This window comes from Polyodon spathula, chromosome 2 (assembly GCF_017654505.1).
Source record: "Polyodon spathula isolate WHYD16114869_AA chromosome 2, ASM1765450v1, whole genome shotgun sequence".
Taxonomy (NCBI): Eukaryota; Metazoa; Chordata; class Actinopteri; order Acipenseriformes; family Polyodontidae; genus Polyodon; species Polyodon spathula.
In genome coordinates this window covers 9,404,508-9,429,374 of record NC_054535.1, presented here as the reverse complement: position 1 = coordinate 9,429,374, position 24,867 = coordinate 9,404,508, and the positions used below count along the sequence as shown (strand labels likewise).

Below are 24,867 nucleotides of genomic sequence, written 5' to 3'. Positions count from 1 at the left end.
GTACAATTATATACAACTAAAATGGTAAATAAGGTGGTATTAAATTATTCTGTCATTTTTTTTTATTGCTATCACAGTCCTGCTGTCATACCGGTAAGCCTGACTTCTATTATATGCAAACTTATGGAAACTATAATAAGATCCAAAATGAAAAATTACCTATATGGTAACAGGGTCCTGGGAGACAGTCAACATGGTTTTAGGAAAGGGAGATCGTGTCTAACTTGCTTGATTTTTTTGAGGATGCAACATCGATAATGGATAATTGCAAAGCATATGACATGGTTTATTTAGATTTCCAGAAAGCTTTTGACAAAGTCCCGCACAAAAGATTAATTCTCAAACTGAATGCAGTAGGGATTCAAGGAAACGCATGTACATGGATTAGGGAGTGGTTAACATGTAGAAAACAGAAAGTACTGATTAGAGGAAAAACCTCAGAATGGAGTGTGGTAACCAGCGGTGTACCACAGGGATCAGTATTAGGTCCTCTGCTATTCCTAATCTACATTAATGATTTAGATTCTGGTATAGTAAGCAAACTTGCTAAATTTGCAGATGACACAAAAGTAGGAGGAGTGGCAAACACTGTTGCAGCAGCAAAGGTCATTCAAAATGATCTACAAGATTCAGAACTGGGCAGACACATGGCAAATGACATTTAATAGAGAAGTGTAAGGTACTGCATGCAGGAAATAAAAATGTACATTATAAATATCATATGGGAGATACTGAAATTGGAGAAGGAATCTATGAAAAAGACTTGGGAGTTTTTGTTGACTCAGAAATGTCTTCATCTAGACAATGTGGGGAAGCTATAAAAAAGGCTAACAAGATGCTCGGATACATTGTGAAAAGTGTTGAATTTAAATCAAGGGAAGTAATGTTAAAACTGTACAATGCACTAGTAAGACCTCATCTTGAATATTGTGTGCAGTTCTGGTCACCTCGCTATAAAAAAGATATTGCTGCTCTAGAAAGAGTGCAAAGAAGAGCGACCAGAATTATTCCGGGCTTAAAAGGCATGTCATATGCAGACAGGCTAAAAGAATTGAATCTGTTCAGTCTTGAACAAAGAAGACTACGTGGTGACCTAATTCAAACATTCAAAATTCTAAAAGGTATTGACAGTGTCGACCCAAGGGACTTTTTCAGCCTGAAAAAAGAAACAAGGACCAGGGGTCACAAATGGAGTTTAGACAAAGGGGCATTCAGAACAGAAAATAGGAGGCACTTTTTTACACAGAGAATTGTGAGGGTCTGGAATCAACTCCCCAGTAATGTTGTTGAAGCTGACACCCTGGGATCCTTCAAGAAGCTGCTTGATGAGATTTTGGGATCAATAAGCTACTAACAACCAAACGAGCAAGATGGGCCGAATGGCCTCCTCTCGTTTGTAAACTTTCTTATGTTCTTATCAGTCTGATATTTCTGTCTGTTTGACAGTAGGCAATTTTCAATTTGAGACTTTAGTGCCTAGTTTTACACTGAATTTGCCGGGTGAATTCATTGCAGTTGCTTGCAAACAGTGATGCCGTGCGCTGGGAACGAGTGGAAATTAGAAGCAAAGCACAGAATAAATCACACCGCGACTTTCTCCCATGAATAATGAAGCGCAAAAACTTTCATATATAATGTGTAATTTTTTTTTTTTTTCAGTAAACTCAACATTAAGGTGACCAATGTCCTGTTGTTTTCAGTGCAAACAAATAAATTGTATTCCAGAGATTCAGGGAGTTCAGCAAAATCAAATTACATATTTTTCAAGAATGCAGTTTTAGAAATGTATTTCTATAGTGCTTAAAGAACTTGAACACAGTTTAATGTAGTAAAGAGCAATGCTTGTTAAAAGCCACATAATTACTTGTTTGTTTACCATGCTGACATGTATTCCTTATAAAATGTAATACAAGAGGAGAAAAAAAACTGGGTCTGCGATGGCAGCAGTTGGATTTATGTTGGTTGTAAACACACCCCTAACTCGCTTCCAATTTCTTATTCTTACTGTGATTGGCTGCAAAGACAACAGGGCTAACCAGTGATTGGATAATGTTTTTGTTGTGCATCGTTTCCTAGTAACTAATGTTAATTGTGTAATGAAAAATAAAAAAGGACTCATCGTTAATATTTCTGAGTCACGGAGTGCGAATGTTCATGTCTGAGTCACAAGTTCGAGTCCGAGGAGTCTCTTGCGGCCATGACTCCAGTCTGTCACAAAAAATGTGACTTGAGCCCTTCAAATCTGGTGTTTTAGCAATTTTATTTTTGTAGTACAGTGTACTTACCTAACTGTTAGGGCAATTGACTTCTATAATTAAAAAAATTTAAAAAATTTAAAAATGCATTTAAATATTTCAGCAGTGAAATGTTGCTTTTTGTAATCCACTTCTGTAATCTGTTATCTGTCTTTGTTTTCTAGCTGGAAGATAAAACGATCTTTCATGAGGAGTTTGTTTATTATCTGAAGTTCCCTATGATTGTGTATAAGCGGGAGCCAGCTGTGGAGAGTGTGATAGATTTTGCAGCGAAGTTTGCCACTAGTTTTGAGGAACCTGTTGAGAATGAGGAGGCTACTGAAGAGGATGATGAGGAGGAAGACCCCTTCCTGAATTTCTTGTTTCATTTTCTGCTTAAGGCATGAAAGATAAGACATATTTAGCTAGTTTCAATATGCCTGAATGTTGCTGTCTTTGCATTCTCTTTTTTTGGTATAGTTGTGTATTTACATTTATTTTCCTTTAAACTTAGGCTAGTGACAATACATGGTCCTTAATTACACACACACACACATTATACATTTAATATAGTTAAACTGTTATTAAAGTTAGCTGGGCTTAAATATGTAGTGTTTTGTTTTTGTGTTTTCAGTCTCACGATGCAAACAGCCATGCTGTCAGGTTTCGTGTGTGTCAGCTTATTAATAAGTTGTTGGGAAGCATGTCTGAAAATGCCCAGATTGATGATGACCTCTTTGATCGTATTCATGAAGCCATGCTGGTCAGAGTGAAAGATAAATTTCCAAATGTGAGAATCCAAGCCGTTTTGGCAATGGCTAGGCTTCAGGATCCACAGGATGGGGACTGTCCTACTGTTAATGGTATGTAAAAAATCATTCAATGTTTAGATTTTCTTTGGCATGAAAGTAATCTGAAGTACAGTTTTAACTTGTGAAGAGTTGCTATGAGCCGTGGCTCAACTAATGAATCAATTAATGGGAAAGGCTTTGAAAAATGTACTTGTGTAAGCACGATTTCAGTGCATGCTGACAGATGAATCAATACAGACTTTGATTTCATTTCTCCAAATGAAAGCCTTTTAGCTTGATCACCTAACATATGCATGCCATAAACTTTGTGTTTGGCAGGAGGACAGAGGTTCTAATTAGAAACAGTCAGCGGACTGCACTGCTTGTAAAAATTAAAAAAAAAAAAAAAAAGCATCCAAACGGAAAATTTGACATGTTTTAATAAATAAATAAATAAATAAAGAAAACAATTTGTACAGACAAATGATCAGAATCGTGTTCTGAAAGACGTAGCCCAAGGAGTACCCGTCACCTGTGTACAAAAAACTAAAATATGACCTGTGATAGATATAGGGAGATGAAGCAATCATGTTTTCAAACATACCCAAAAGAACATTGTCACAGACAGCAAGCCAGAAACACGCAGCTTCAAAAGATCACAGCTAAGTTCTTGTTTTTTTCTTCATTGTTTGCTATCTCTTTAAAATGTGCTGAAATATTTTGTAAATAGTAAGAGTGGACTCGAAACAGGAACAATTTAATAAAATATATACATTTATTTTAAAAAGGATTAGTCTCGCTATGATTAAGGCCCTGTGTGAATCGCGATTTCACTGGGACTAAGTTTGGCATTTCTTAAATGGGAATGTGAGTTATAGTGCACTTTTAAATCAGCTGTACAGTGTCTTGAAAAAGTATTCAGCCCCCATCCCTTTTTTCACATTTAAGAGTTTCACAGCCTGGGAATTAGATTGTGTGACTCACAAATAAAAATTCCCATTCTTCAGAGTCGCGCCCCCCCCCCCCCCCCCCAAAAAAAAAAAGAAAATAGTAAACAATAAAATAAATTTAAAAACTGAAATGTCATAATTGAAGTATTCATCCCCCTGGGTCAATACTTGGTTGAACCACCTCTGGCAGCTATTGCAGCCAGTAGTCTTTTCGATAAGTCTCTTAACTTTACATACTATGATGGAGCAATATTTGCCCATTCCTCCTTGCAAAATTGCTCAAGCTGTGTCAAGTTAGTTGGGGAACTGATGTACAGCAATTTTAAGGTCTTGCCACAGATTTTCGATGGGATTAAGGTCAGGACCAGGGATCGGCAAGGTGTCCCACCAGTGTCCGTGGTAAAAAGTTTGAGGTCTGTGGTAATTTATTTAAAAAAAAAAAAAAAAAAAAAAAAAAAAAAAGTACGATTTACAATCTCTCTTGAAAAAAGACAGGATTTATCTATGTACGTATTGCAATTGCGATGCGAACAGGCTAGATTTGGCCTCTGCTTCTCCCCGTAAACTGACAATTTTACTGACACTGAGCCCTGACACCTGTTGCTGCGAACGAGGCTTCAGCCACATGAACTCAATTAAAACATCCACTAGGAATCTCCTTGAACTGTCGTGTTGATGCATGTCTACGTATTGCAACTGCAACAACAAGCACAAAGGACTTTGATGTAGCTGCGGCGGCAAGGTACATTCAAAAACACTAAGTGAGTTGAATTTTTTATTATTATTATTATTATGCCTAGATAACTATTGTAGCTATGTACAGTTGAGCTGCTCTTCATTGATATTCGTGTGCTTAGCTCCTCTATATATATATATATATATATATATATATATATATATATATATATATATATATATATATATATATATATATATATAGGAGAAAGTGCTTTAAATTGGACTGTGCTCTGCTGTTTGTTATACACCCCTCAATGCCTGTCACAGAGTCCAGTAATTTTGTTAAGTGTCCATCGCGCAACTTGGTGGTGCCAACCCCTGGTTAGGACTCTGACTGGGGCACTCAAGGACATCTATTTTCTTAATTTTAAGCCACTCCAGTGTTGCTCTGGCAGTGGGCTTTGGATTATTGTCCTGCTGAAAGACAAACTTCTTCCGCAGTTTGAGTTTTTTGGCAGAGGGGTGCAGGTTTGCAGCCACACGTACCACTTAGCGATCAGGCTAAAAAGTTCTACTTTAGTCTCATCAGACCATAAGACATTTTGCCACAACTGCAGTATCTTCTAGGTGATGTTTTGCAAACTCTTTGCGGTCAAGAAATGGGTTATTTTTTCAGCCTGGGCTTCTTCCTTGCCACTCTCCTATAAAGGACCTTTTTGTGGAATGCCTTGGAGATTGTGTATACATGAACATTATTGTCCATCGCAGCCACTGACATCTGTAACTCATTTAGAGTCACAGTTGGCCTCACAGTAGCTTCCCTAAGAAGTGCCCTTCTTGTCCAACAGCTAAGTTTTTAGAGAGGCGGCCTGATCTAGGCAGTGTGGTGGTAGTTTAGTATTTTTCCCACTTCTGTACGATTGACTGCGCCGAGCTTCGAGGGATGTTCAATGCCTTTGAAATGGTTTTGTACCCTTCCCCAGATTTGTGCTTCTCTATAATCACATCCCTGACTTGCTTAGAATGCTCTCTTGTCTTCATTTTGATTCTTTCTTTTGAAAGTCTCTACCATACTGTGTGACCATACAGAGAGAGTGATATTTATCCTCACAGATTAATTTAAAGCAGGTGATCCACTAATTTATACAGGTGGAGTCCATCAACAAATTGTGTGACTTGAGGTAATATTGCACCTGAGCAAATTTAGGCTTGCAATTACAAAGGGTGTGAATACTTTTTAAATCTGAATTTCCATTTTTCATTTTTTGTAAATTGTTGAAAACTTTTGGAATTTTGATTTGACATGGTGCTCAAGCGTTATAGATCTGTTGGGGAAAAAAATCCTAATATAATCTATTTCAAATTCTGAATCTGAGACTCTTAAATGTGGAAAAAAAGGGATGGGGGCTGAATACTTTTTCAAGGCACTGTGTATTGTGAAGGTAGGGTCTGGCATTTAAATATCTACATGTTTTCAAATAAAATTGTGTTTTTGCCTTTCTGAACCAGTATGTTTATGGTATTGCTAAGTGACTTAACATTTTTTAGCCACACTGGAAAAATCTTGTTACTTTAGCCACAGTGACTAACTAAATGAAAGTCTTAGAAGGAACGTAGTGACTGCTTCTTGATTTTATATCGTGACTCTGCTGTGCTCTACCTTTTGAATTTTAAGCATGCCTAAAATCTGATCTACATAATGGTAAAAATACCCCCACCCCTTTTGCCTTAACAACTTGTTTACACATGCTGCGTGTTGACTCGGCAGAATCATCTATTTATAATAGATGGTAAATAAAATTAAACAAACATGGCCTCTTTTGAGCACATGGTCTAAAGAAAATTAGCACTTTATTTAATGACCATGTTTAAAAAAAAAAAAAAAAAAAAAAAAAAAAAGTGTTTATTAAAATCTTCTCTCCCCCCCGCCCCCCAATTTGCTTTTAAGCCTACTTGCTTTTGCTCGAAAATGACTCGAATCCAGAGGTGAGACGAGCTGTGTTGTCATGCATTGCTCCATCTGCCAAGACTCTTCCCAAAATTTTGGGGCGCACCAGAGATGTAAAGGAAAATGTTAGGAAACTGGCTTATCAGGTTAGTAATTGTTCTATTGGATGCTACAATATCTTAAAAACATACATAATGTAATAGGTTTCAGGACACACATCTTTTGTAAGTAAATAGGAGGGGTGGCAGTCTTAATAATAATTTATTATAGAGAATATTGTTTTGGATTTTTTACATAAATACTGTTTCACCCAATGGATTAAATTAAGAATTAGACTTGGTACCTTTTTTATGAGCTATACCTCATTTTTGTTTGTAGAATGATGGCTTTAATTTAAGCTTGATTCATAATTAAAATAATAGCTTAGGGAATTGGTTTGAGTGTATCTGTATAACTGGTTTACCGGGTATTTGAAGGATCAATGCTGGATAATTGCGTATAATTTAATTGAGGAATGGGTCATTTTGTATGTTAATTACACTGAGAACAGTTTTAGAATCTAAGTGAAAATTGATGAACAAATATCTGTTATAACCAGGTGTGGTAAATCACTTAATTGTAATTATCTGTTAAACTGTGTGTATTTAAATCGAGGTATTGAAGCTGTGTAGACACACTGAAGGTTTTTTTTAGCAGAAACATGTTTGTGACTTTCCATATGGATTAGAATTTGAATCTTGTTTAAAAAAAAAAAAAAAAAAAAAAAATGAAGCTGTGAGATTGAATAAATAGTGAATTACTTTTTGGAATTTGTTTTTCTTATGAGTGCAGACCTTCGTCACATTGCTTTGAATCAAGCAAATGTGTTGCCAGGTATTCAGTGATTTTATTCAATGAGCTGAGTGGTAGATATATACTTTTTTTTTTATATTAGAACTGGCACTGTAACAATAGGGCAGTAGTATCTGTAGTAATTCTAGGTACCCACTTTATTCGAGCCCAGTTTGCTTATATATGCATTGCAGTTCTATGATTGTAGATATTATAGTACATTCAAATGCATAATTTTTATCAATTTTGAATTACAACAGACTGCCAGCAATGTAATGTGGCCGCAAACTTGCTATTCATAGTTTTTTTTTAATTCTGTTTAATATATATTCTCAGGCTTGGCATGGCTGTACAAAATTAGAGCCATCTGTACAATGAAATACAGTACATGCATCTACTGTATGAACACAAGTGTGAAATACGTATGGAGACACAGTAAAAATTCTGAAATGTTGACAGTGGTACTACTTGCTGGCATTCTTTCTGATTGCAGGCAATATAGCATCTCCAGCAAGTGATTGTTATTAGAGCTTCAGAAGATTCTGATGAGCTATTGACACAAGCTGGTGCAGTGGCAGAAGCTGTGTGAAGAAAAAACGTTAAGTTACTGTGCTGAGTAATTGAAGCATCAGGGACATACTAGGATAACTTGAGAGAGACATATATTTTTGATTAAAATGTACAACACTTATTGATTTTGTTTTTAATGAACATTGTTAAGGTAATAGTAAACTGGAATTTTTATCTGTCCTGAATTTATTTATTTTTTTAAATTTTGTACAGGTTCTTGCAGAAAAGGTCCATATAAGAGCTCTATCTATTGCACAGAGAGTACAACTTCTACAACAAGGGCTGAATGACAGATCTGGTAAGATTTTATATAAAAAATGCCAAATATTTTGCTTGATCAGAAAACCCCAAAAACAATCAAAAGCAAAGTTTTATATAGAGATTTTATATCTAAAGATAAGGCAAAAAAAAGTGATCCTTATCTAGAAATTGCCACGTTTAAACAAGACAGTTGGGTTTTGATGTTAATAGAGGAGGATGTTTTATAGACATTGCATTGTTTTTATGTATACATACTGATGGATATATCCCCACCTATTTTAAATGACTTCAAAAATGAATACATCTGCATTGTTCTTAAATGCTTAATGTTCTTTCACTATTCTGTTTGATAACATTTGCTTTAATATTTTTTTCTTGATTTTAGCGGCTGTAAAGGAAGTTGTGCAGAAGAAGCTTCTGCAGGCTTGGCTTCGACTGTTGGAGGGCAATGTTTTGGACCTTCTTCACAGACTGGATGTTGAAAACTGTCCAGAAGTGGCCATGGCTGCACTAAATGCCACGTTTGCTTTGTCACCGCTTAATGAACTTGCTCAAAACTGTAGCAACATAGACAACCGGTATCTAGCAGCTTTTTATTTATTTCTTTTTAATCCTATTTAATATGATAAAATGTTTATTAAATTAAATCAGTTTTGTAATTAAAGCCTAAATGATTTGCTGTAATAAACTGAAATGTGTATTGGTATGGTTTATAGTTCAGTAATAACCACATTACTGTTTTTTTTTTTTTTTTTAAAGAAAGCTGATCCCCTTGGAGAATCTAACCTGTGAAAATTCCTTGTACTGGAGAGCTCTCTGTGAGTATGTCAAGTCAAAAGGGGATGAAGGTGAAGAAGTGCTGGAGCAGATCTTGCCAGAAGCAGCCATATATGCAGAATATCTTTACGGGTAATTATTTTTAAAATGCTCTTATCTGAAGAGTGATTTTTACCAGGTATACCACCTCCAATTTTGCAGAACAATTACGATCCTGGCTGAAGGTTCTTGAATTTCTAAAAGCATAACTAAGAAGTTGCGTTAATTTCTTTTGTTAGGTACCTGAAGAGTATCCCAGTGATGACTGAAGAACAGAAGGCAGATTTTACTCAGGTGGAGAGTGTAATGACAAAGGAATTTATAAGCCAGCAGCTGATTCTTCTTGTGGGTTGCTTGGATACTGCAGAAGAGGGTGGGAGGTGAGATTGAGATTGAGATGAATTTGGTGTGTGTGTGTGTGTTTTTTTTCTGTTTACATTTTGCCCAAACAAGAACATGTTGTGATCCATACTTAAATATTGTTTAAGAAACAAGTTGAAATACTGCTGGTGATGATAACACTGTTTAAGCACTAGAACCCACAGAGGGCTTTGTCATCTGGTAAAGTCCACCTTAAATTTGAAAGTATAATTGTGAACCAACCCCCCCCCCCCCCCCCCACACACACACACACACACACACAACCAACAAAATTAATAGGAAAGATGCCCTTTTTTGTTGGCCTGTGAAAATTACACAGTAATAATTGTGTGTGTGTGTGTGTGTGTGTATATATATATATAAAATACAAGGGAGTTTAACAACAGAAAAGAATATGCGTCTGTCCGTATCAGATGTTTCTTTAATATTGTAATAATAAATGTTGTATTTTAACAGAATAATTTTGTCTGAATTATGGCTGTTCATTACTGTTAACATTGTATGTCCAAAAGCAAAACATCTGAATTAATCTCACAAATCCTGACCTATTTTAACTATCATACTAAATTCTGCGTCTTTTTATGTAATATTGCTTTATAATCCAAACACAACATGCTTTGAAACAAAATAAGGTAATCGGTAGATCAACAAAAAAAAAGCTATTGCCTTAAGTTTTAAATCAAGAAAACATGAATACAATAGGTCTACTTCTGATTTGGCTTGTCCAACACAAATGTAAAGGCATAAAGTATGTATCCTAGCAACGTGCTAATCTACTGTACTAGCACTAAAAGAATTGCATACTCACACGCTTAAGGTTTTAATGCAGACTGGCAACACGAGACTTCAAACTGGGTTCTAATTTGCATCGATTCACCAATGTGTAACTAAAGCTTGGGAAATTAAGGACAGATGATCAGTTATCAATTAATTGTTGCACCCCTAATACGGATGCATCTGTGTAAAAGGTATATAGTGATGAGGCTTCAGTATTGGCATGACTTCATGGTAGATGCCAATATAATATTCAGTATATTTGTTTAATATCAACAGTTAAATGCTTTGTAAAACTAAACTGGTATTTTATTCTGGCTAATTTAGGAAGAGAGTACTGGCTGTTCTCCAAGAAATGCTTGTTTTGCCCAATACTCCAACTTCTCTTGTGTCCTTGCTAATTGAAAAACTGGTTACTGTCCTAAAGGAGGATGATAAAAGGATACAAATGGTAAGTCCAAATAAAATAGTGGCATTAATAGTAAACTGAATCATTGTTTAAAGCAATGCAATTTTGAAACATATATAGATGTTGACAGATATTTTCATATGAAAGCAGTAAATTTAACTTGGTGGAGCTTTGCTTCACAATATCCGTGGGAAAAAAACAAAGTCTTGTTATATTGTTTTGCTATTCCCGGTTGGCTAGAAAATGAAGGAAGTGCTTGAAACTTCAGCCGCTGTGTACGAATGCTGACTCGCAACAGCTCAAAGTATAAAGTACGGTGTCGTGCTGGATTTTGTATCTTGAGATGTGGTTTGATGTTTTAAAAGTACATCTCGTTTGTAATACTGAAAGTTCACATTTAAAAATACATTTAATAACCGCGTAATTGCACTGAGAAAATACAGTGAAACGCTGATGCATGCGTATATCTCAAAGTAATGCCAATACTGCTTAATGCAAATAGCGTTTGGTACCTAAATGTCAATCAATGGACTGAAATGGTTAAATAATACTTTAGTGTGTGATGTATATACAACATTGCATTCAGCCACCTGCAATGCAGATCTCCCACTAATGTATTTAACATGTCCTAGTTTTTTGCGTGACCCTCTCAAACAAACCTGTTTTTAAAGGGCGTTTTCCTCTTTCCTTTTTATATAGTATAGTAGCCCTCTCGGACACAGGTTTTTAACAGGAGTAAAGTTTCCTTTTGACAGAACCCCTCCCCCATAATTATACAACCTTTTATTACTCGCTGGCACTGTCAATAGCTTGTTTTCAGATTAAATGAAGCAAAGTGTTAATACAATCTCATGTGTCTATGTTTTATTGTAAAGGAAGAAACCTTTGATTACACCATGTAACAATTTTTTTTTTTTTTTTTTTTTTGTTCCTGGGTAGTAAGTGTTATTTCCTAATTGCTTATGCCTCAAAAGTATAGAACATGGCTGCTATTCCCCACAAACTTTGCTTTTGTGACCAGGACAGTGATATTTCAAAATATTACTATTTCCAATGGGAAAACGGGCAGATGTGTGTCTCTTTGTTCACATAGTCAGTAAAAAAACAGCGTATGAATCCAAATTAACATGTATTTATACTAAAGTAATACAAAAATCACTACAAAAGTGAGTAGTTTTTCTCGAAAAACTACTCCCTTCTAAATCTTTTGTAGTGATTTTTGTATTACTTTAGTATAAATACATATTAATTTGGATTCATATGTTTTTTACTGACTTTATGTGAATGAAAAGACACACATTTTCCTGTTTTCCCATTGGAAATAGTGATATTTTGAAATATCACTGTCCTGGTCACAAAAGCAAAGTTTGTGGGGAATAGCCATTTTCTATACTTTTGAGGTTTAAGCAATTAGGAAATAACACTTACTACAGGGACAAAAATTGTGTTACATAGTGTTATAATTGAATGTTTCTCAATAGGTAGCTGAAATAATCTCAGAGGTGCGTGAGCCTATTGCTGCTGTTAATGTTCCTGTTGATGAAAATGTCAGTCGAAAGAGACAAATCAAGGTAAGAATAACCTTTTGTTTTTCATATTTAAATGTTTCTGAATATGTACTGTTTTTTAGGGTGCTTTTTGTTCTTACACTGTCATATCTATTTTTTATATCACTGTTTAGCTTGCTGAAGTCAAAGTCAAACTGATGGAAACCAGACAGATGCTGGAAGATTGTATTGCAGTTCAGGACTTCAGTCAAGCTTCAGAGCTGAAAGATAAGATTACAGAGTTTGAAAGTCTCAAAAATCAGTTGATGAAAGAAGCGGAAGAGCCAGAAATGAAAGAGGTCCGCATGGAAAAGGTTTGTAGAAATCGCTCCACATGAATCCAATAGAGGACTAACTGGAGGGGAAAACAAAGTCCATAAAGCATTGGCAAAAAGTTAATTAAAGAATGAAATACTTTTTTTAAAGCCAAATCTGGAGAGACACTATCAGATTAGTTTTTGGCCTCTTTTCATAACTGTTCAAACCGTATGAGGTCACCTGTGTACATGCTAATTTGTTGAGGCCCTTCAAAATTGTACGCATGTTTTTAGGACTAACACTCTTCTATTAGTCGATTGTTATACAGTGTAAGTAACACTTATTTTCTATTTCTCAAGAATGATCCTGACACACTTCTGAAATGCCTTACCATGTGCTCAGAGCTCCTTAAGCAGATGTCAATTGACAAGGGGATCGGTCCAACTATGAACGGTATCATGGAGTCTTTGGTATGCCTTGTATATACATTCTCCTGGGCTTTGAGGGATATGGAAAATGCAGTTGTAGTAAAACCTGATTATCTGTTTTTATAATGTGATTACATTTTACCTGTGGAGCAGTTTGGCCAATAGGTTCAAATTTAGTGTTTTTAAAAGAACTAGTGTGTATAGGTTTTATGAAATTTAAGTGAAAAAATACTCATGGATACCAGGTTTTAACAAAGAGAAAAATTGCTGTAATAACAACCTTAAGCATATTTAGCATTTGACTTGAAATTAAAACTTTTTTTCCCCCCATTAGATCCTCCCAGGCATTGCAAATGCCCATCCATCAGTGCGTAATATGGCTGTAGAGTGTCTAGGTTTATGCACTCTACAGAACAAGGAGTTGGCAAAAAGGCACCTTGTATTGCTGTTGCAGGTAACAATCGTTCTGCCTTTTCTTGCTGGCTAGGCCACTGTCACACATTTTTACTATCTGTGTCTCGCATGTCTGTGCTGGTTTCTGCTAAATTCATTTTTTTTTTTTTTGTACATAGATTGCTCAACTTGATGACACCAAGATTAGAATCAGTGCTCTTAAAGCGGTACTTGATCAACTTCTGCTTAATGGAATGGAGATAATGAAAAGCAAGTCCCAGAGCCTTCAGAGTGATTCAGATCCGCAGCAAGATGGGCAAGAGACAAAGGAACCAGAAGAGGAGGAAAATACAATCAATGACATCCTTTCTTTACTGCTGGGTTTCCTGGACAGTGAGGTATATAATATAATTATGCTTGTCAATAGAAAAGGTTGAATAGAATAAGGGTGTGGTAATTCTGTGTGTAAATAAGCAAATCATTTTAGGGATGACAAAGGGTGTCCGGGTTACCCAGTTATCGATATCGCCCAAATTCATTTTCAGTATTCAATTCCTCTTCTAATCCCTTTTTTCTAAAATCGAACGTCTGTTTTCTGACTATGATTCCTCAAAACACAATGCTCTGTCAGTTGCACCATTGTGTATCAATCTGTTTGTACCACTGAAGCACAGAGAAATTATTAATTATAATGCAGAGCTCCAGACAGATTAAAAAAAGCTTAGACATGCAAGAACAAAAAAAAAAAAAGAAAATACTGACAACTTTTTCAGGGGTTAGGCACAAATGCTGCATCTTCCTTTTAAAAGCATGTGTCAATATTTACGAATGCGGCATGATGTCTGTGTATGTTTTATATATATATATATATATATATATATATATATATATATATATATATATATATATATATATATATATATATAAAAAATGTGTGTGTAATAAAAAAAAAATTACCATGAACTCAAAGTATTTGGACAATGACACATTTTTTGTTTTGGCTCTGTATTCCAGCACTTTGGATTTGAAATGATACAATGACGATGGGGTTAAAGTGCAAACTGTCAGCTTTTAATTTGAGAGTAATCAAGAACAGAACAACTAGGTTACAGTTTGCTAAAAAAGCCTGCAGAGTTCTGGAACAAAGTCTTATGGACAGTTGAGACGAAGATTAACCTGTACCAGAGTGATGGAAGGTGTGGAGGAAAAAAAAACTGCTCATGATCTGTGAAACATGGTGGAGGTAGTGTTATGGCCTGGGCATGTATGGTTGCTACTGGAACTGGCTCACTTGTCTTCATTGGGTATGTGACTGCTGACGGCAGCAGCAGGATGAATTCTGAAGTGTACAGAAACATCTTGTCTGCTCAGATACAACCAAATGCCTCAAAACTCATTGGACAGCACGTCATCATGCAGCAGGACAATGACCCCAAACACACTGCCATAGCAACCAAGGAGTTCCAAAAAGTGGAACATTCTTTACTGCCCAAGTCAATCCTCTGATCTGAATCCAATTGAGCGTGCATTTCATGTACTGAAGACAAGACTGAAGGCCAAAAAGAAACAAGCCCCTGAAACAAGCAGGAACTGAAGATGGCTGCAGTACAGGCCTGACAGAGCATCACCAGGGAAGATACCCAGCATCTGTTGCTGTCAATGGGTCGCAGACTTCAGGCAGTCATTGCACGCAAAGGATATGCGACCAAGTACTAAACATGACTACTTTATTGTACATAATGTTAATCTGTCCAAATACTTTTGGTACCCTAAAATGGGGGGACTATGTACAAAACGTGCTGTATCATTTCAAATCCAAAGTCCTGGAATACAGAGCCAAAATAACAAAAAATGTGTCGCCAAATACTTTGAGTTCACTATATATGTGTGTGTGTGTGTGTCCTATATATATATATATATATATATATATATATATATATATATATATATATATATATATATATATATATATATATAGAGACTCTGATATACACACACAACATTGTTTTTCAAAAGAAAAAAAAGAATAGTATTTTAAGTGATTTGGATAAAATTCACTAGATATGATTGAAAAATGACAAACTGTTTTTAGTGCAGGTGCAGTGACTTATTGTGGTGATTTAGTTGACAACATGAAGATGCTGCAAAATGATCTGTCAGTCTTAGGCAGGTATTGTGACTTTTGGTCTCCCAGTTCGTGGCCTGTCATTGACAGTGTGCATGGTTGAACTGTCTCACCAAGTTTGAAATTGCTGGTTGTGAGCACTCAAGAGATCGAGCCACAGTACGCTGCCCTAGTCCAGCCTCCAACATGCCGACTGCATTAAGGTGCTGCTCTCTTGACAGATGTGGCTTTAAAAAAAAAAATAAAAAAAATAAAAAAAATTGCTTTTATTCAAGCTTGCAATTCAGCAGCTGAAATCACTCCATATCCAGTGTCCAATCAACTGTCTCACTAATGCACTTAAATCACCTAATAAGCTTCAGTCAGTCACTCAAGCATGTCATGGCCAAGGGAGAATGAACGAGTGATTTAAAAAAAAAAAAAATGGCGTGTTTTAATAGTGATAAGTTTCTTTTTGATGCTCTGTATGTGTGTGTATATATTCAAACAATGAAAGTAGTGTCTCTATGGCAATGCAAGCTTTCAGATTTTTCAGCCAAACTATTTAAAATTGCTTACCAAACTAAATTTAGATTTTGCTTCAAAGAGGTTTAAATACTTGACCTGCGCTGATTTTATATTCATCAATCACTATTGATTTTAAAAAAGGACATAGTTGTAAAACAGATCAGGTATATTCACACCAGCAGAATAGATGAACCCCAGTTTCTTGCAATAGTTATGATGGTGACCAAACATGGGAGTAATGTTGTGTAAAAAAAAAAAAAAAAAAAAAAAAGTAGCTTAGTGAACAGTTTAGGAAATGTAGAACAAGAACAGCAACAAATTTAAAAGATGGACATGACCTGTTATCTTCAAAATTCAGTTAATTTTACAGGGTTAGAAACTCCAGTTTGCCTGAGGTGAATTAAATCTGATGAGGACTAGTTGATGTCTGTGTCTCTAGTCCTTTGGGCGAGTACTTAAAACAAATGCACACGTATACTCTCGCATTCAGTCTTGTGCTAGAAAATGCAGGGATGTCCATTTTCTAACGGGTGTAGCAATGGTGAATAAGCATTCACAAATAGGAACTGAAACCTCCCTTCATCTCCTCTGCAATGCCAACCCCACTTAATGACGTTTTACATTTGTGCTTTCCCTCTGCTCGAGATGAGAAGTTTATCGTTTTGAATTTACTGAAACACGTTGCCTCTTTTGAAGTAAGTGTAAAGTCATTTTACAAAAATGTGCTGATTTATATTGGGTTACGACCTTGACTGAAGATGTTATTGGCAAAGGGGGCCGGTTGTACTAACAAGGTCAAACCGGTCACATTTGAAAACTAATAAACAAACAATTACCATAATGAACATTATTGTAGTATGTTGCTTTAAAACATAATAACACGTAACACGCTTGAAGCTTGGGACTCGCTGTCTAGCTTGGTGTTTACATTATCGTCTGTGCATTTTAAGTGATTGGAAGCTGAAATTACTGTTTTTAAGAACACACTTTTCTTACTAATACTGGTGAGCGATAATCAGTTTGTTTGAAAACAAGGCTTTAATCGCTGATAATACTAGGGGCATAGGCGGCTATTTTGTGAGCGCTCTGGGGCTCAAGCACCAATGGGGGTGAAAATAAGGTCCAGCGTAGTGAAAATAAATCGCCGGTTCGGTCAAGCTATAGCGTGGATGCTTCACAAGCAGAACTGTTTTTGCAGCAGTTTTCTCCCGTCTGCTAATTTAAAAAAAAAAAAAGCCCCACCTAGCTAACAATTTCATCCTGAGAGCTACAGTGAAACATACTGTCTTTAAATTGGGACTTTAATGAAGACTTCATGTGTATGAGTATTAATTATTATAGATAATTCATAGCCAGCCAACATTTTTGTAGATAGCAACACATGTAATAGACAATAAAATAAACATTGGTGTCAATTTCAGATGGAGATTTATGGTTGGCAAGGTGACACAGCTGAGAATTTTTTCCTCTGTTATCCCGTCTGGTGCGGTCAGTGTCAGTTTGTCGCTCAGTAACGAGGTGCAAACAGGTGATTGATCGATCTGTATGAGTATTTACGAAGGTGATTTTGTTTAAAAAAAATATAAAATAAATAATTTAATCTGAATTTATAATGCGTTTTTGTTTTTATCAAAATAAAATCTAAGCCTATTTTTAGGGAACCCAACTGTTGCAGATTCCAAATTAGACACTTCATATAAGGACTAGCAAGTTTCAAAAGGTACTAGTCCTTTGGACTAGTAGCACAATATTGTTAGTTTCTAACCCTAAAGGCACGTCAACTTTCTTGCAGAGGGCAGCAGGTTTTCCTCAAGGACTTCTCTGTAATTTTGCTCCATTAATTTTCCCTTTTATCCTGACAAGTGCCCCAGTCTCTGCCGGTGAGAAACATCCCCATAACATGATACTGCCACCATCATGCTTCACAGTATGGATGGTGTTCTTTGGGTGATGCGCTGTGTTAGGTTTGCGCCAAACAACACTTTGCATTTGGGCCAAAAAGTTCCATTTTAGTTTTGTCAGACCACAAAACTTTTTGCCAAATGGCTTCAGAATTTTTTTTTTGCCTACTTCAAACAGGATTCAAGGTGGGCTTAATGAAGTAATGGCTTCCTTCTTGCCACCCTACCATACAGGCCAGATTTGTGGAGTGCTTGGGATTGTTGTCACATGCAGGCCATAAAAGCCTGTAGCTCTTGCAATGTTGCCTTTGGTCTCTTGGTAGCCTCTCTGATCAGTCACCTTCTTGCTTGGTCATCCAGTTTGGAGGGATGACCTGATCTAGGCAGGGTCTTGGTGGTGCCATACACTTTCCACTTAATAATCGTCTTGACCGTGCTCCAAGGGATATTCAAGGCCTTTTATATTCTTTTAAACCCATCCCCTGATCTGTGCCTTTCAACAACTTTGTCCTGGAGTACTTTTGGAAGCGCCTTGGTGCTCATGGTTGACTCTCTGCTGTGAAATGTACTACCCAGCAGAGGGAACCTGCAGGAACTGCTGAATTTATCCTGAAATATGTGAATCACTACAATTTAACACCAGTGGAGGCCACTTAACTTGTTCTGTGATTTTGAAGGTGATTGGTTACACCTGCGCTAGTTTCGGTTTGCTATTACAAGGGGAGTTGACACTTATCCAACCAAGCTATTTCAGTTTTTATTTAATTTTCTACAAATTTCTAGAATATTTTTTCCACTTGGAAGTTGTGGGGTAGGATGTGTAGATTAAATGAAAAAACAAAAAAACCCAAACTATATTAATGCACTTTAATTCCAAGCTATAAGGCAACAAAAGGTGAACATTTTGAAAGGGGTTGTAGACTTTCTATAGATGTGTGTGTGTGTGTGTGTGTGTGTATTTATCTATGTATATGTGTGTAATATATATATATATATATATATATATATATATATATATACACACACACACACACACACACACAGTACCAGTCAAATGGAGTACACCTGCTTGAAACCAGGTTTTTCATGATTATCTATGCTTTTAACTGTATAAACTTGTCTATAAACACTTAATATTTAATTATATGATATGTGTACTTATATAAGGTGATAATCATAAGTGAATTGCATTCAAAAATTTAGTTTTTAAATGAAAATTTAGAGCTTGTCAATTTCGATGAAATGGTCACCCAAAGCAGGGGGATTTCAGTCTGATGCCCAAGTCAGTTAAAAGTCTGAAATGTGTATAACACTGTGTTAGAACACTGGCCTAAGTATAAACGTGTCTTTGTTAGATGTTCTCTTAGTTAACTAGCATGTTACCTAATTAACCTTTTGTCACCAATTATTGTTAACAGGTGAGGGTCCATGATTACTATGAATATAGGTAGCATAGGCACAAGTTTGTCATTCCTGAATGTAAGGGAGCAGAAAATGGCAAAATACGCTCAGTTAAGCAAAGAAAAAAGACAGTCTATAGTTACTTTAAGAAATGAAGGTCGATCTTTAAGACCAGTCGCAAGAACTTTGCAAGTGTCTAACTGCTGTGGCCAGGACTATCAAACGATTTGAAGAAACTGGCACTCATGAGGACCGAACAAGGTCAGGCAGGCTAAGTGTGACCTCAGAATCTGAGAACAAGTTCATTCGAGTCACAAGTCTGTGAAACTGGTGATTAACTACCCCAGAAATACAAGCTCAGCTAAATGCTACTAGAAGTACAGATGTTTCAACATCAGCTGTTCAGAGGAGATTGCGTGAAGCTGGCCTAACTGGAAGAATTGCTGCAAAGAAACCATTGTTAAGAGGGCAGAATAAGAGGAAGAGACTTACCTGGGCCAAAAAACACAAACTGGACGTTTTTGAGGAGTGGAAGTCGGTCTTATGGCCCGAGGAGTCAAAATTTGAAATATTTGGGTCCAACCACAGAGTAATTCTAAGACTCAAAGAGGGTGAGCGCATGAGTTCTGCATGTGTGGTTCCCACTGTCAAGCATGGAGGAGGCAGTGTCATGGTCTGGGGTTGCTTTGCTGGTGACAGAGTTGGTGATCTTTACCAAGTCCATGGCAAGCTCAACCAGCATGGCTATCATAGCATACTTCAGAGGCATGCCATTCCATCAGGATTACAGCTGGTTGAGCAGTCCTTCATTCTTCAGCAAGATAGTGACCCGAAACACACCTCAAAGTTGTGCAAGAACTATCTGGCGAAGAAGGAAAGTGAAGGACAACTCAATCTAATGACCTAGCCTGCCCAGTCTCCAGACCTCAATCCCATAGAATTTGTATGGGACGAACTGGACAGAAGAGTCCAAGCAAAGCTACCCACAAGTGCCCTACACTGTGGGAATTGCTGCATAAAACATGTCAGGTGATTTTCTGCTGAAACTTGTTAACCGAATGCCTCGTGTTTGTGAGGCTGTTATTAAGGCAAAGGGTGGCTATTTTGAGGAATCCAAGATTTAGGGACAATTTTCAATTTTCTTGAACATTGCTTTGATACTCCTTATGTTTTGTATGTATTGCAACATGTGTTTTCATTTAAGTACTTACAGAAACATATACAACGTAAAACATTGTCAGTTATGAAAAAAATCTAGTTTCCACCAAGTGTACTCAAACTTTTGACTGGTGTGTGTGAGATATATATATATATATATATATATATACTTTTGACTGGTGTGTGTGAGATATATATATATATATATGTATTATATATATATATATATATATATATATATATTCATATATATATATCAATATATATATATATATATATATATATATCTTATAATATATATATATATATATATATATATCTATATATATATACATACTCTATTTGACTATATATATATATAGATATATATACATATATATGTATGTATATATATATAGATATATATATATATATATATATATATATATTATATATATATATATATTATATATATATATAATATATATATGTATGTATTAATAAATATATATAAAAAAAGAGTGGCCCACTATGCTGCCGAACAGGTTATAAGGCGGTATGGTCATGGCTCCCATTTGCCCCATATGCTGTATTCTCGTTTATAAGGCGGAATACAAACAGTCTCTGAACTATAGCTCCCGACTACAGTGTTTAGATGGATAGGTAGATATAGATTTTCTATTATTTCAGTGTTTCCTTTGCATGTAAATCTTTTTTTTCCTAGATACCTGAGCTCAGGACTGAAACTGTTGAAGGTTTGGCTAAACTCATGTTCTCTGGAAGACTCGTCAGTGCAAAGTTGCTTTCTCGTCTCGTTTTGTTGTGGTACAATCCTGTTACTGAAGATGACACGCGCCTTCGACATTGCCTGGGTGTGTTCTTTCCATTGTTTGCTTACGCAAGCAGGTATGCTATAACCTACAGTACAATGTCTAATATCTAATTGCTGAACACATCTTGGGAGTCTAAGAAATTATTCTAAATGTGTAGAATGTATGCTTCAAATTTACATTATCTATTGTTTATAATGCCCCATTAACTGAGTGGAAATGCTAGGTTCATATGCCTGTATTGATGGTGAGTAGAGCTTTATGAGCTTTAAATGGGCCTGCATTGGATACATAACTTGGGCTAACATTGGCAAACTCGCCAATTTTTTGTAATGTGTGAAATTAAGTCAATTTTATATTCAACAGATCCAATCAAGAATGCTTTGAAGAAAGTTTTCTGCCAACTATGCACACATTGTTCAACGCCCCTGGATCCTCACCTTTAGCTGAGGTTGATATAGCAAATGTAGCCGAATTATTTATAGATTTGACTAGACCCAGTGCATTAATTCATCAAGGCAAGAAAACAGATGATTACAAAGTAGGTGCTTTTTTACTTTTTTTTTTTTTAATGTATGTTACATCCTTATGCTAACTTTTTTTCTAGTGTGTAAGTTTTTCACTGCTTAATGCAATAGGGATCTCCTAAATTGTTCCAAACAATTCCAATAGGTGCTGACTTACTTTCTTGCAGATTTTAATTTGTATTGCTAGAACTGGTTAGTGAAAGAAACCATGTTCATCTCAAACTGTCTTTGCTACAGGAACTTACTGTGCATAACAGCTTGGCTGTCAGGATATGTAATGAGATATTAAACGACCCAGCTGTTCCAGATGTCAGAATCTATGCAAGGTGTTTGAGCAATCTTGAACTTGCTACAGGAGAGTCATCGTGTAATAAGGATTTACTGATGCTTTTGGATGAAGTCTGTATGGTAAATACATTTAACTAACTCTGAATGGTGTGATTGTTACATATGTAATAGTCTGTTCATGAAATGCTTGTATTCAGATTATGATCCTAAAACCTACTGACAGCTAGTGAGGTTTAATATCAGATCTTCTAATGCCAAAATTGTTTTAAGTTAATCTATTTAAATGCTGGTAAATATGTAAGATTGTAGTGTGTTTTTTTGCTTGCCAATATGAACTCAGACTACCCGTTTCAGAAATTACATTGATGGCTTTTGTTTGTTTTACAGGAGGTAAAGGATAAAGTATGTTTAAGGGCCCTTGAAAAACTTATTAATCAGCTGAAGGGAGAATCTAAGGATAATGGTACCAAGGATGCTAATACAACAGTAAATCAAGGTCCTGCTGAAAATGGGCAAGGTATTTTAATATTTGATATTTCAGGGAATAATACAATGACAACAATAATTCTGTTTTAATTTGTGAACATCTAAGCTTCTCCATTAGTGATTTGCTAATGTTTCACCGTATTAAAATTAGATAAATGAGTTCATTCTCGCTTAATATGAAATTCAAGGGACCAGCAAAAGTGTCATATGAATCTAAAGCCAAATGTATACTGTCAATCTTTATTGAAGTTACAGTACCACTGAAATCAAATTAATTGCAGAACAATGAAGATAATTATACATTTAAAGTACTGTGCGTTTTATTGAAAATCCGCCAAGAGAACTCTTAAAGCATTCATTGCAAATTAACTGCACTTGAAACCTGCATGTCCCATTCTGATCACGGGTGTTTTTAAACCACAAATAAAAGGTGTCCTCAACATCGGGGTACTGAACAAATCAGAAACATTGACCTGCATTCCGTTTTATTTATATATACATTTTGTTTTTGTTTTTTTAAATAGTTGACAAAGTGTTCGTGGGAATGTTGAAATCCTATAATCTTTTTTTCTTGTATGGTGGTGTATTATCCATCACTTTCAACCCCTCAATTTTTGTCTGCAAGAGTAGTGCATGTTATTCCATGAGCACTATGGCAACTCAAAATTAGGGCTGTCAATAGATTAAAATTTTTGATTGGTTAGTTATGGGCATTTGTTGATTTAATCTGTTCACCTTTTTAATAAAGGTGATCTTATAGCGTCTGTCCTGCATAGTAATGTTAAAAGCAATAGAATCTAAAAAACAGCCCAATGGGAACCTTTTTTTTTTTTTTTTTTTAAAAAGCATTTTTATTTTTGTTAATGTAACACGTTTTCATAGAACAGCCATTCTTTTGGCCACTGTCAGTCACATATCTGAAAACAAACAGCTGAGCTGTGTTTCCATCGTTGGTTTCTTAATCTACCATTACAGCTACGTACTGCATGTAGCAGAACCTGAGGCACCAAAGAGATTCAGCAGTTCAGAATCTAGCGATTGCTTAAATGCTGCCAGTCAGAAATCGGAGAAAGTAATTCCACATCATTACCTCTATTTGAGAAATTAAAATAGTCGTGCCCTCTGAATGCCAATGCTTGCTTGCCAAGGTAAACCGAATCAATCAAGCGTTTAAGAACCTCGTGATTTTTTCTTACTTGCTCATTGTGATCCTTCCATTATTTGAATTTTGGAAGTGGCGAGTATGTCCCTTCCCTTCCTGTGTCAGCTGGGGTATTTGTGGATGTTAATACATTTCTCAATATCCTTTAAAAGTGGGACTTTGAACAAGGACGTTTTGGTTTTATTCACATTTCTTCCCTGGGAGGATTCTCAAATAATTTGCACTAACAGGAAATTTGTGTTATTAGTAATTTACAAAAAGCAACTGCCAAATTTGACCAGGCGCTTGTAGAAAATTCATACTATCAAAAAATGTGTCTAATCAGTTAATTTTAAAGAGAATTCACTGTATTATTTATGTGCATTGTCCACAGAAAATATTGAAAATGATGATCAACTGACAAGTACAAAAAAGAGAACTAAAAGAGGTAGGTGGCTTTTTTAATTTATTTTTTTAAATGCAGGTTCAGTGCATTTAGTACTGAACGATTTACACTTGACATCAATTTGATTTGTCCATTTGACTGTGGTGAACTGAGTTGCGAATGGCACAACATGCATTGTAGATGGGATAAAACCAGTGGTTGTCAAACTGAGCTTTACCATGCATGAGTCATGTAATGTTACATTTTCAGAATCATTTTATTAGATTGCACTCTCCCTCTAGTTTGTAGATTGAATGTGTTATTTTTTTATTTATGCAACTCGCAAGCATTGTTTCAGTGAGATGATTGTTTGTTTGTTCTTTTATCTATATCAAATTACTCTTACATTTTCATCTGGACAGTTTAGATTGTTTGTGGGTTAGTTGCTCCCCTGATGATCTTGTATTTCAGGGCAGAAATCTGCATCCACAGCTACCAGGACTACAAGAAGCAGAACAACCCGTCGCAAAACAGTTGAGGTTTCTGATGAAAGGTAAGATTTATGGACGGTGTGTTATTTTTACATGGTGAATTTATTTTTCTTCGTCACTGGCTGTAAAGGCCAATTCCTTATGTTCCATAGATTCATCAAAGGAATGTGACCACATTAAATCACTTTTTATTTTTATTTTTTATTTTAATGACCTAGCAACTGATTACAACACACTTTTAGTTTTGCTTCTGAATTTGTTTTGAAGGTCATCTATTTTTTATATCGCTTGTTTTTTCCTGAGTGCATTTTTAAATGAAAATGTACGATTGACAGGCAAGTTCAAATGATGCACTGGCTTTGCCTTAGCCATGCACACA

General features: G+C 35.8%; 1 protein-coding gene across 1 annotated transcript in view; it reads left to right on the top strand.

The window, feature by feature from the left end:
* LOC121329855 (condensin complex subunit 3-like) overlaps nt 1–24,867 on the top strand; it is a 32,720-nt gene that overhangs the window by 2,936 nt on the left and 4,917 nt on the right. Inside the window, exons 3-21 of the mRNA XM_041275775.1 lie at nt 2,420–2,635; nt 2,869–3,097; nt 6,602–6,747; nt 8,216–8,300; nt 8,649–8,841; nt 9,023–9,172; nt 9,319–9,459; nt 10,562–10,685; nt 12,125–12,214; nt 12,325–12,504; nt 12,808–12,918; nt 13,211–13,330; nt 13,449–13,667; nt 21,065–21,246; nt 21,537–21,711; nt 21,935–22,105; nt 22,373–22,502; nt 24,007–24,060; nt 24,469–24,550. Of these exons, the coding sequence (XP_041131709.1) occupies nt 2,420–2,635; nt 2,869–3,097; nt 6,602–6,747; nt 8,216–8,300; nt 8,649–8,841; nt 9,023–9,172; nt 9,319–9,459; nt 10,562–10,685; nt 12,125–12,214; nt 12,325–12,504; nt 12,808–12,918; nt 13,211–13,330; nt 13,449–13,667; nt 21,065–21,246; nt 21,537–21,711; nt 21,935–22,105; nt 22,373–22,502; nt 24,007–24,060; nt 24,469–24,550 (2,798 nt within the window). The remainder of the gene's footprint in view (nt 1–2,419; nt 2,636–2,868; nt 3,098–6,601; nt 6,748–8,215; nt 8,301–8,648; nt 8,842–9,022; nt 9,173–9,318; nt 9,460–10,561; nt 10,686–12,124; nt 12,215–12,324; nt 12,505–12,807; nt 12,919–13,210; nt 13,331–13,448; nt 13,668–21,064; nt 21,247–21,536; nt 21,712–21,934; nt 22,106–22,372; nt 22,503–24,006; nt 24,061–24,468; nt 24,551–24,867) is intronic.